Genomic DNA, 13,179 nt, shown 5'->3' with positions numbered 1-13,179 from the left:
TCGCAGTCCGCCTGGTCCCGCATATCTGGACCCGGTCTCTGTCTCCTCCGCCGCTCCCTCGTCTGCTCTGCCTCCCGGGTCCCTTCAGGCCCCTCGTCCCTGCCCCCGTTCCCCCACCCCTTCTTTCCTGAACCACCCTTTACTTCACCCCTACTTTGTGTCTCCTCTTTCTCCCACCTATCCTTCATTTACCTTATTTCTTCCCCTCCCACTTTTCTCCCTCCAAACCCTTTCCTTCCTTCTTCCTCCCTGCACCTCTCTCAGCCTCTGTACCCTCCTTCTCTCTGTCTGTCTCTCCACATGGCCCGCTGGGAGCGTTGACGTCAGTTGAAGGAGGGAGGGTACGTTCCGGTTCAGGAACTGGGACCAGAGCAAATCCTGAACCGAGACGGAGAGAGAGAGAGAAAGAGGAGATATGTAGGACAACGGCGGGGGGGTGGGCGGAAAACTGAAAGAAAGGGACAGGTTTACCTTTTATGAACTTCTCCTGAACCTGAATTGAGAGCAGCCAGCCGGAGAGAGAGGGGAAAGCCGGGTTGGAATCGGGGTTTTCTTTTAAACAAAAAAATCACTCGATTCGATTAACTATCGGGTTGAATGCTCGATCTGTTCCCGGCCCTCACCCCTGGCGCCTGTCACGGTTTCGCTGCGCGTGGCTGCTCGGAGGCGGCCGGCGTCGGGAACCGGAGCAGTGACCGCTGAGAGCCTCTGGCACGCTCGCCACCCGAAGGACCGGGGTTGGGGGGGGGGGCGGGGAGAGAAGGGGAAAGAGTCTTCGACCGGAACCGCGAGAGCCCCCTTACCCTCCAAGAATCTTACACGGCATCCGCGAGACCCCCTTCCTCCCCGCTTCCGCGTTGCCCTCTCGAGAACCTTCCACAGGATCCGCGAGACCCCCCCCCCTCCCAGAAAGCCCCTGGAACCGCGAGACGCCCCCCGCCCGTTTCCCCGGGAATTATCGTTCTCGCCGACCCCCTCAGAGTCCGAGACATGTTTAATTGCATTCCTCTATGGCGGTGCAACCGACACGTTGAGGCGGTGGACAGGAGACACTGCTCGCTCCTCGCCGTCCCTGATGAGATTTATCGCTACAGCCGGAGCCTGGAGGAACTGCTGCTCGACGCCAACCAACTACGTGAGCTGCCCAAAGTAAGTGCCGAGACCGCAGTCCCAAACCTGTACTGTATTTATTTCGCTCGTTCGGCTCTTCGTGGTTTGTTTATTTTAAAAAAAGTTGTATGAACGTTGTTTCCAATCTCCGCTTGAGGCACTTAAAATTGTAAACTTGTATTTATAAGTTTTCGAAAAAAAAAACTGCACGCGAAGTTACTCCGGCAAAAGAAACTTAAGAGAAAAAATGTAAATATCAGTGATTTCTACTTTCGAGATCCGGCACTGCCGTCGGTATTTGTCGACATTGGTCGCTGTGATTTGTGGTTGGTGGTTACAGCAGCGGAAATCCTGAAGTGTCAAAGATCTGGCAAGGTTTACTCTTAATTGGCATTAAGAGTGACTTAAAAGTTAGCTTTCCTTCCTGACACGTCTTTCATACTCTCAATTGATTTGTCTACTTAGAGGTAATCTCACGTTTTACACGTTGATTCAGTTTACGAATATCATTTAATCTCCAGTTATACAAACGGAACGTCTATTACACTTAAAGACGGAATAGTCACTGACTGTGATGTGGAACTAAAGATAGGTTGCTATTGCAGAAGCTAGAATGATAACAGACATACTGCTTCCCTACCTCCGAGATTGAGTGTGAACCTTATTCTGAGCAAAGTGAAGATTTTGTTTTATTTCAAATGATTGAATACAAATTTGCCTCAACCCTCAGCTCCTAATTCCCAAAAACAAAGATGTTCGTAAATTGGCAATTATGCTTATGTTGCCAGGGTAGTTTATGTGGAAGGTGATATTTTAAAGCATTAAATTTACTCCAAAGTGCTAGGCCAAATAATGGATGTGTTATATTGTTGACCTGATAACCTTGGGGGAAAAAAGTGTGAGATGTATCACTGATTCCAGATTGAGTCAGTTGTCTACTTTGCCTGCAACTGAAGACTACAGGTTAGATTTGGGCCGCAGGCAATGGCAACTAATTTTCTTAATCTGGTAGCAAATGACAGTATTTTTACTGAAAGACTGTGAAACAAAATCTACCAACTAAAGTATAATTTAAAAATTACAGAGAAGGGAGAAATGTTGTCCATGATATTCATCTTGAACCCATCAGGATAGTCTCAAGAATGTCAAATTTCAGAGACCAATAATTTATACTGCATGAGAAAAGGGTGTTGATTGTATGGTAAATGGATTGTGATCAAGGTGTTGTCATGGGGAATGCAGCAGAGAAATGTTTCCCCGTGATACTTCTGTTGCATTCTTAGTGGCAATGCTGCAATCAGAGTCAACTTCCTGGTTCACAGCAGCCTTTCCTCATGTAAAATGAATTGTTGTGCTGTTTGGGATTTATTTTGTCTGACTCGATGAATACAAGACTGAAAACTTTATCTGCACAAAACTGTTTTCACGAAACTCAAGTTTTGAGCTATGGAGGGATTGATTTTTAAAAAAAACTCAAAGGTGAAGGCATACTTGAAATTATTGAATTGTTTGAGGGATAGCAGATATTGTGGACTATTGTGACGAGAGATGTCGATGATTTGGCATTAAGAAAGGTTTTCAATAAGTTGCAAAATGTGGGATCAAGGTGGGAGATGTAGTATAATAGATAGGAAGTAGTTACGGACTGTAGAGAAGTTGTGATTTAAAGGTAGTAACTCAAACTAGTAGAAAGTAGGATTCAGATATGTACACACACCATTTGTTTACTCTGAATCAGCATGTGTGAATGACATGGAAGTATGCTTTTCTCAGCAACAACCATTGTCAAAGAGACAAACTGCTAAGTCGTTTTGCAGGGGGATATATGCGCCAGGTACTAACTGTTGGATCAAGCTCAGGAGTAATTTATTTAGCTTTTACCGATAGTCTAAGATTAGAAGATCAAATGGGAAATGAATTCACTATAAATCTTGAGAACCCACTTGGGAACCATGCAGCCCAATGGTATCAATGTGGATTTCACAAGCTTCAAAATCTCCCCTCCCCACACTGCATCCCAAAACCAGCCCAGCTTGTCCCTAACCTGTTCTTCCTCTCATCTATCCCCTGCTCCCACCTCAAGCTGCACCTCCATTTCCTACCTCCTAACCTCAACCCACCCCCTTGACCTGTCCATCCTCCCTGGACTTAACTATCCCCTCCTTACCTCGCCAACTATACTCTCCTCTCCACCTATGTTCTCCTCTATCCTTCTTCGATCAGTCTCTCCCTGTTTATTATTTCAGAACCCTCCCCCTTTTCTGATGAAGAGTCTAGGCTGTTTGTGCTCCTAAGATGCTGATTGGCCTGCTCAGTTCATCCAGCTCCACAATTTGTCATCTCAGAGTTTAATAGGTATTCGGTTAGAGGACTTTGTAGGTTGGAATGTTGAAGACCGAGGATATAAGCTGAGAGCAGTTTGTTTGCTTTGCATCTGTGGCAGAGTATACTTGTTATTGTAATAGTTCAGTTTTTTTGCTTGTAATGTTGAATATTGCCAGTTCGAATGTGATGCCATTCATTTCAATCTTCGCTTTAGTTTCTTCTAAGCTGGCCCTACTACCTTTGCCTTTTTGGTGTTAATACTCAAAACTTCAAAATGTGAATCTCCATGATTAGATTAGATTAGATTCCCCACAGTGTGAAAATAGGCCCTTCGGCCCAACAAGTCCACACCGCCCCTTGGAGCATCCCACCCAGACCCATCCCCCATAACCCACACACCCCTGAACACTATGGGCAATTTAGCATGGCCGATCCACCTAGCCTGTACACCTTTGGACTGTGGGAGGAAACCGGAGTGCTCAGAGGAAACCCACGCAGACGCTGGGAGAAAGTGCAAACTCCACACAGACAATCACCCCAGGCTGGAATCGAACCCAGGTCCCTGGCACTGTGAGGCTGCAGTGCTAACCACTGAGCCACTGTGCCACCCCATTAAAAGAGCAGAAATTAGAAGAAGGATGAAAAGGTCCAGAAGCAGTTTTGTGACAAAGATATCTCAACAACATAAGACCAGAAAGCCACAAGACATTGGAGCAGAAGTAGGCCATTTGATTGATTGAATCTGCTTCGTCATTCAGTGATATCATGGTTGACTTAATAATCCAATGTTCCCCATTCCTGCCTTATCTCCATAACCTTTGATTCCCTTACTAATTAAATGTTTGTTTATCTCAGCCTTGAACATACTTAATGACCTAGCCTTGACATGCCTCTTGGTTCAAAAACAATTTCCTCAAAGAAGAAATAATTGTATTTATTTCCCATATTTCTCTCTTTCTTCTCCTCACCACTTTCTCTACATCCACCCCCACTTACCCTCCAAACTTACTTAATGATCTTAGAATCTAATAGTGTTCTCCACCATGAAAACGGACAATTACACAAATCCTTTGTCACTTCCTGATTCCTCATTATTTCCCATATTCACTTTCTAAGAGGCTGATGTTCACTTCAGCCGCCTCCTTTTTGTATCTTTAAAATAATCCTTATTGTTTGTCCATTCCTATACTGCTTGCGAATTTATCCTCATGGTTTGTTTTCTCCCTCTTTATTTTCTTTTTGGTTATCTTTGTTCACTTTTAAAACTTTTCCGATCCTGTGGTTTACCACTAATCTTACCCTGTTGAGTGCATTTTCTTTCAATTTGATGTTATCCTTAACTTGGTTAGCTATGGTTGTTTTATCCCCTTTATAGAATATCTGTCCTCACTGGTATAAATCTCTGCTGTAAGTCAGTCACAAACTATTTTCAGTTTGAAAATAGCAAGAAAACTTAAGCCTGTAACAAGACAAAAACGTGTAACGTAGCCAAATTCTACCCACTTTTGCTGTATGCCCCAGAACACACACAATATGTAAAGAAGAGTGGAAGAAATGGAAATGCTGATGTTTTTGAAATGTTGATGCTAAGACATGTGCAGGACATCTGTATGCCAAACAAAGAGGCACTTGAAAATTGCAAATGAGCAAAAGGAACTCTTAAAAATTGATATTCCAAAAGAAAATGCGTGTTTTGGCCATTTGATCAAAGCTGAAAAGCAACAGATATCTGTAGAAAGAGTCATTGACCTAAGCTTGATTGGATGATTGATGCTAAAGTCATTGTGGGCAAGTCTCGGTAGATACATGAGGATGGTGCAAAACAGACAAGCGTGTCATTTCAAGTCAACACACTTTAACTGGACTACTAGTAACTGTATTAAATATCGGTCAAGGTAGAAGTTATAAATTGGAAAACTACAATTATAACTAAGATAACATCAGATGAAGGGTCTAGGCCTGAAACGTCAGCTTTTGTGCTCCTGTGATGCTGCTTGGCCTGCTGTGTTCATCCAGCGTCACACTTTGTTATTTTGGATTCTCCAGCATCTGCAGTTCCCATTATCTCTCATATAATTATAACTAGTTGTCATTTGTTTCTTGATACAAGGTTGGGGATCACTTTTTTATGACGTTGGGTAGAGTATGCATGAATTAAAAGGCAGCAAGTTAGAACGGTTGCTTAAAGAAAATGATAATGGGGAGAAAAAGTGTGCCCGGCCCCTTTAAGAGATTGTGCTTTGTGTATGCTTTGAAGTTTACACATAGAGAGAGCCTGAATTGAAGCATCTTGTATTGACCAGCCAAGCAGCATTTTTACAAAGACAATAGTTTGAATTTGACCAATTAATTTAAACAAAGCACTGAACGATTCAAAGCCAATTGAATTTAAAACTGATGGTGTTGACAACCTGAAACCAATCATATTCTAAAAATTTAATGTGTCATAGGGAATATATGAGAGGTTTTTTTGAAGATCAAGGGTAGCGCTAATTACCAAGAGACAACACCTTTTTTTCTAAGCAATCAGAGAATGCACCATCTATTTCATTAAAGGTGCGAAGGCATTTTTAGCTTAGAGCCCTCACAGAAGAAATTATGGAGAAAACATCCTTGACAGCAGAATCGGTTGAAGTGTTTGTGGAATATTGGAAAAGACAGAATGTTACAGAAGGCAGGCTGTGAGAACTTGAAGAGATTAAATTTTAATTTATTGGTCTTATTAATTGGGTAATATAATGGGACTTGTGTTTATTGAAACAGCATTCCAGTAGAATTTAGGCCAGTTAGGGATAGTTAGTAGTCTGGGGAATTGTTGGGTTAATTTGTTCATTGTTTGGATTAAATAAATAAATTGTTTCTTGTTATTTATAAAGTAGATTAAGGATTTTCTTTCTTTTAACTACTCTTAACAGATTGCGATGGAGAAGGCATGTTTCAGAGGTAATTATTAGAAGGGAACTTCTACTCCCATTTAACAGATTGGGGCTTGTGTTTTGGTTTAATTATTAAAGGGTTGCCTCTTTGTAATACTTTATTGCTCATGTATTGTATCATGGGATATTTCTCTAGCTATATATGACTGCTTGTAGCTGTCAGAATCCTCCAAGGGGAAATGAGTCATTAAATTTTCTTCCTAGTTTTGTGTCAAATGCACCAATCGCCTTGTGGATCATTTTGGTAGTATGAATGCCTTACTGATCATCAAATGAGGTATTGAAATCTTCTAATGATAACTCTGTTGGCAACTGTTGTCAGAAAACTGAAGTCCAGGTATTTGTTTGAACAAGTTTTAATGTGATTAAGGTTAATTTTCTATGTGAAATAGCTAAGTTATAGGACTGAAATTAAATTTGCCAACTATGCACAAACATAAAGCTACAGTAAACTTACATGTCTCTCTCTTTCTGCTGATTCTGCAGGACACTGCCAAGCTGCAGAAAATTGTGATTGGTATGCTGTAGTTATTAAACGTGACCTTAATGGTGACTATTTTGCATCATTTTGCGTTAAGGTTAAGGTATTAAAATGCTTTTCTGTTCAATAGACCGTGCAACTGAAAGAGGTGCATGGCTAATAACTGAATTTGTGTGGTATTGTAGACATGTTATTTGAGGTAATGCTATCTGAGAATGAGACCTTTTGTATAAGCCTTGGAAGAAATGCACAGGTTCATTTAAAATCACACTATTTAAAAATTAATTTAATATTGTAAAGGAGTGAGATATTTTGTTCAGTTTACTGATCAAAACTGAAATTGGCTTGAAGATATAAATTGTGTTTGAGTCTTTGAGTTCAATGATAACAGCTACCATTAGTTGACCCACAAACAAACTGTCTATTTTAGTCCCTCTTCCCTACTAAGCCTTTGCTTGTGGAATGGTTTTGTGCGTTCCACAAAGTGGCTAAAATGCATGGATGTTTCCAGTAAATGTCACTTGAAGCTGGATTATTAAATACAAGTTCAGAATTTGATTTCCACTCTTCAGACTTGCCTATTTACCTCCAGTGACAATGATTTCCTACACATTGAGATGTTTTGTACTACATATTGTTGCACAAATGCAATCTATATGTTGACGGTTCACAGTGAAGGTAGAGGGATATTTTCAGTTTTTTTTCAATTTCATCTCAGCCAGTATGTGCCTCTGTATGTTGAGATGTTGACTTGTTCTTAAGTTTCACGTGGTCATATTAAGAAATTGAACAAATTGGAAAAGTCGGGTTTGCATGGTGGGAGAAACAACCCACTAGCGAAATCTGAACAGTTCCATCAAATTAGTCCAATTTTTGTCAATGATTTTATATCCTCTTTCTTCCTATCTAAGGGCACAGTTCAGTAGATATACTGGGTGATCCCTTAATCCTCCATGAACATAATTAACAGTAAACAGTTTTTTTCAGAGGTGCTGGTAAGGAACCAATGATGGATGGAGAAAGAAGGTGCAGCTGAGGATGTAAATCAAGACTTTGTGTCAGTATATCAGGGAGGAGAACTTTGTCAAAGACCACTTAAACAAGGATGTAGCTCAGGTGCTGGGTAAAATTAAAATCAGGTAAATGAATAGGGAGTATTAAAAAGGTTGCACGTACTTGAAATAGCTATGTCACCTGGTTCAGATGGAATGCATTCTAAATAGTTGATTGAGGTAAGGGTAGCAATTGTGGAAATGCTGGTCAGAGACAATGGGAACTGCAGATGCTGGATAATCTGAAATAACAAAGTGTGGAGCTGGATGAACACAGCAGGCCTAGCAGCATCTTAGGAGCACAAAAGCTGATGTTTCGGACCTAGACCCTTCATCAGAAGGTTCTCCTTGAATGCAGAAATGCTACCAGAGGAATGGAGAATTCAAACATTACCCCGTTCAAAAATGGAGAATAGGAAAATTTATAATTACAGGACAGTCAGTTAAGTGTTGGTGGTGAGGATGCATTTAGAAACTATGACTTAGGAGAAAATCAACAGACATATGAATATGGATCAATAAATGAGGCACTGCACACATTTACAGGAAATTCCTGTTGGCTAACTTGATTTTTGCTATATAATGGAGAAGGTGACTGTTAAGTTGATTGTATATAATTTTCAAAAGGCATTTGATGAAATATCGCATGTTAGCAAAATTGAAGCCCGTTTGATAAGTGGAGCAGTAGCAGCATGGATACGAAATTAGTTGAGGGACGAAAAAGGGAGAAATTAGTGCCAAAAGCAGAAGTTGCTGGAAAAGGCCAGCAGGCCTGCAAGCATCTGTGAAGAAAAAGATCAGAGTTAATGTTTTGGGTCCGGTGGCCCTTCCACAGAATGGGACTGTATTGGTGAATAGTTGTGTTTCAGACTAGAAAGCAATACATGTATGATCTATTCTCATTGCTAACCTTGTTTCATAGAACTGTCTCAGCCACAGTATAGTACAGGTGGTTTGCTCTCATCCTGTTTTAGTGTAGGGATCTACTGGGACCCACTTGATCTGATATGGTTGAGAAAACACTTGTTTGCCTGAAGCTGGAAATAGTCAATTGCATGTTAGCAATGTAGTACAAATTAACACACTGATATGATAAAACATTGTCACAGGAAATTGAATAGGACCTAGATGTTAGCTTTTATTTCTTTGAGATCCAGTTATGTTATTGTGACTTCGTAGTGGGTGATGCTTAAGACATTTCTCAGTATTAACTCTTTCAGACACTTAGAACCATAAACAGCACAACACAGTGGAGTTCCCAAGGTTTAAGTGCTAGGGCCACTATTATTGCTGCTATGTATTTGGTACAGAGCAAAACTTCAAAGTTTTCAGATGATCTAAAACATAGAAATGGATAGAGTGAGGGGCAATTAATCACAATATTCTGGTGGGCAGAGACAGGCCGGTGGCCATACCAGATGTTGGTGAGAACACTTTTGGAGTACTGTGTACAGCCCTGGTCTCTTTCCATAAGAAAGATATTATTAAATTTTTTCTGCACTCCTTCCATTTTATAAACACATTACCAGGACTGGAGGGTTTGAGTTGTCAGGAGAGGCTGGATAGGCAGAGGACTTTCGTCCTTGGAGTGGAGGAGGTTGAGGGATGACCTCGCGGAGGTTTGCAAAAGGTACATAGATAATATGAATAGCAAAGGCCTTTTCCCTAGGGTAGGGGAGTTCAAAACCAGAGGGTATAATTTTAAGATGAGAGGAGAAAGATTTAAGAGACCTGAGGGGCAGTATTTCTAGAGGGTGGTCCATATCATAGAATCCCTACAGTGTGGAAACAGGCCCTTCAGCCCAACAAGTCCACACCGACTGTCGGAGCATCCCATCCAGACCCATCCCCCTATAACCCACCTAATCTACACGTCCCTGGACACCATGGGCAATTTAGCATGGCCAGTCCACCCTGCCTGCGCCTCTTTGGACTGTGGGAGAAAACTGGAGTACCTGGAGGAAACCCATACACACAGTCGCCCGAGGATGGAATCTAACCGGGGTTCCTGGCACTGTGAGGCAGCGATGCTAACCACTGAGCCACCGTGTCACCCACTTTTTGTTTTAAGGCTGCTGCGCCTGGCATTTCCACGCAGTCTTCCATCCAAGTGCTAACCCGTCCTGAGTCTGCTTGGCTTGCGCGATCAGACTAGTATGGCCATTGGCTGTGTGGAATTACTTCCCAGAGGAAGTGCTAGATGCAGGTACAGTTACAGCATTTAAAAGCTGTTTGGACGGATACATGAATAGAAAGGGTTTGGAGGAATATGAGCCAAACACAGGCAAATTGGACTGGTTTAGTTTGGGAAACCTGGTTGGAAGAGATGATTTTGGTTAAAGGACCTGTGTCTGTGCAACATAAGCCTGTCACGTGGCATGAGAATATCCTTGCAAAAAGCATGAAATGGTTGAAGAAAATTTTAAGAAGAATGAAGATGAATAATTGATGCTAACTAATGCAATTTTAAAGGGGCTGCAAGAAGGGATGGATCTGGGGATGTTTTGTCACACTTCCTTGAAGTGGCAGGAAAGATTAACAAAACAGTTCAAAGCATGTGTGATCCTTGCCTTTGTAAGTTCAAGGCATGGAGTATGAAAACGGGAGGTTTTTGTCAACCTTTGAAAGCACTAGTTTGGTTGTAGGTGGAATTTCGTGTCCGATTCTAGAAGTTGAAGAGAATCATTTTAAGTGATGCAAGATTATTAGAGGCACAGAATTGGGTTTGAACCCCTCTGAATGGAAAAAGGTAAGATTTAATTCAGATGTTTAAAAGCCTGAAATATTTACATAGAAACTAATAGAAATAAAGATTTCAAATGGGTGAAGTATTAATAACCAGAGGGGACAGATTTAAGATGATGAACAAAAGAACCAGAGGAGAGGAAAGAACAGCTTTATACACAATGAATGAACTGCTTGATAGAATGGCGGATACAGATTCAATAGCAGCCTTCATAAAGCAGTTGGATATATGATTGAAGGAGAATTAATTGCATAGAGTTAGGGAAAGAAAAGTGAAGAGAGGCTAGATGGCTCTGCAAAAGAGCAGGCATTGGTATGATGGATGGAATGGTCTCCATCTGGTGCACTGCGATTAGAGAATAAACCTAATGACTTTCGGGCTTATGTAGCTCATTAATGTACCAGAGTGTATGTAAGTCTGAATTTCAGCTTTTGAGCTTTCCATCCTGATATCTTTCCACTAACATTGCAACAGTCCAGGTTTTAATAAAACATCTTGTCGTAGTTTTGCATTGTTCCAGTCACACCTTTTGTTGTGACTTGAGCATTTTTGTTTTACGTGTTACTTATGACAGGGTCATTTATTCAATTCATTCAAAATAAAATGCAATTTTATTGATAAATTAACAACATCTGCTCATCCTAACTAGGTGGTTGTTCTGTTGTTAGTGAATTAGCTGACCAATTAGTGAATGGTGACTGTCACCAGCATGTCATTTGTTATGGAGCTACAGCTTGAATCCTGATAAAGTCATAATGCCCTATTTGTAAATTTTCTTGAATGAAGAATTTCTGAAAAAGGTTAGATCTGTTGAGGCTTTTTGTATTGCACTGATGAGGACACTTCATGAGAAGCCTCAGGAAATGGGCACAATGCATGTAATATTAAAGTCTAAATGTATTTGGGAATTTTCTTCTGAGAGTTATACACCTGTAGAAACAGAGACTGGGTTGATAATTATGTTTAGGGCTGAGGTAGATGTTTAATGAGTAAGGGTAAAAGGTAGGAAATTGGAACTGAGGATTATTAGATCAGCCATGATCTCCTTGAACACTGGATCAGGCTTGATAGGCTGACTAGCCTGCTTCTGCTGTTGTGCTTTATCGCCTAATGGTCTAAAAGCTTTGCCATTAACTCTCAGCCATCAGTGATTGGTGTATTCTGCAGGCATGCTTCTACGAATCAGAGTTCACTTGCGAACCAGTCGGCACTCTCTTGCAGTATAAATATTGCTTTCCTTTTACTTTTGCGATTTATAGTGAATTGTCTTGATCAGTGCAAAATGAAATGCTTAAATAAAGTACCTTTCTTCAGCAATACTGAATTCTGTACTCCTACACTAATATTTTCTAAAATTATCTTAGAAAATGGTGACACACGGTGTCACTTACTTATGCTCATAATATCTTCTGGTTCAGCATTTGCACCATTGAGCAGGGGATTTGTTAGTTTAGAAACTGTGGTTCAGCATTCATTGCTAGGTTTATTTGATAAAATTTCTTGTTTAGCCACCTAGAATTTGCTGTGTTTGAGGAAAATGATTGCCTGAATGTACTTTCAAACTGACCAAATAAGTTTGGACTTTGCTTTGATTACCTAAGGTGGTTGACACTGATCAAGCCATAAACAGAAGTAACTGAATTGTTTTTGAACTTGAAAGTTAATTACATAAGGTGCTACCAGCATTATGTATTCATTTGTTTTAAATATGCAAGGAGTGTAACATTTTTAAATTCTGATCTTCCAGTTGTTAACCCAATACAGAAGTGACTATTTTACACTGAAGCTCATGTATTTAGCATGGGTCTCCTGGCTCAGTGGGAACGCTGTGAGATATATAATCCATATCAGTTAGGAAGATGAATTTGTTAATGACTGGAATGACTTTTAAAGCACTTTAATATTTCTAGCCCAAGGAGGGGTGGAACAAAGCAAGGATGACATTCAGGATTCCTGCTTTTGAATGCTAAGCAATGACCCTGTTCTGAAGCAGCGTTATGTAAATAATGAGTGACAATACAAGCAGGTTTGCAGGCCCTGCCATTCATTGAATAATCTACTAGCAATCATGATCCACGTTTAGACACAATGTGGCCCTGTGAGTAGTAGAGTTCTGTGTCCTGCTTTGTCATCTGTCTCATCATGTTTTTCTCTCCTTTCATGCCTCTGGAACAGGAGCAGTCACTAACTTGCAAATTAAAAATTCATATGAACAGTTATTTGATTGTGGGTGTACAAGAAGAATCATACCTTGGGAAAAGTTACATTGGATTATGTTTCATTTCATATGTTTATATATCCCCATTTTCTGTGTAGCCTACGAATAGTTTAGGTGTTCCCTCTGTAGGGTGTCCTCACAGAGATGTTATGTAGACTTCTGGCTTGAAGAGGAACAAAAAATGTAGCTTAAAGATCCTATGTATTCAATTGCTCCTCTAATTTATCCATTTATCCTCCAAGCACCTTCTTAAGGGCACTTGAGACTAAGCAGTGGACACTGGCCTAGCTGGTAGATTATGAAGTTTCATG

At 40.7% G+C, this 13,179-nt stretch overlaps 1 protein-coding gene across 3 annotated transcripts in view; it reads left to right on the top strand.

Annotated features, from left to right (window-relative positions):
* The first annotated feature begins 321 nt into the window (after positions 1–321).
* The window catches only part of lrrc1 (leucine rich repeat containing 1), a 228,879-nt gene continuing 216,021 nt past the window's right edge, over positions 322–13,179 (top strand). For 2 of the 3 annotated variants that reach the window (XM_059645575.1, XM_048531313.2), the window contains exon 1: positions 322–1,149. In XM_059645575.1, the coding sequence (XP_059501558.1) occupies positions 991–1,149 (159 nt within the window). In that variant the 5' untranslated portion in view covers positions 322–990. The remainder of the gene's footprint in view (positions 1,150–13,179) is intronic. The other variant, XM_059645576.1, reaches the window with a different exon arrangement.

This window comes from Stegostoma tigrinum, chromosome 4 (assembly GCF_030684315.1).
Source record: "Stegostoma tigrinum isolate sSteTig4 chromosome 4, sSteTig4.hap1, whole genome shotgun sequence".
NCBI lineage: Eukaryota > Metazoa > Chordata > Chondrichthyes > Orectolobiformes > Stegostomatidae > Stegostoma > Stegostoma tigrinum.
Note: the sequence above shows the minus strand (reverse complement) of the source record. Positions and strands in the feature narration are given on the sequence as shown.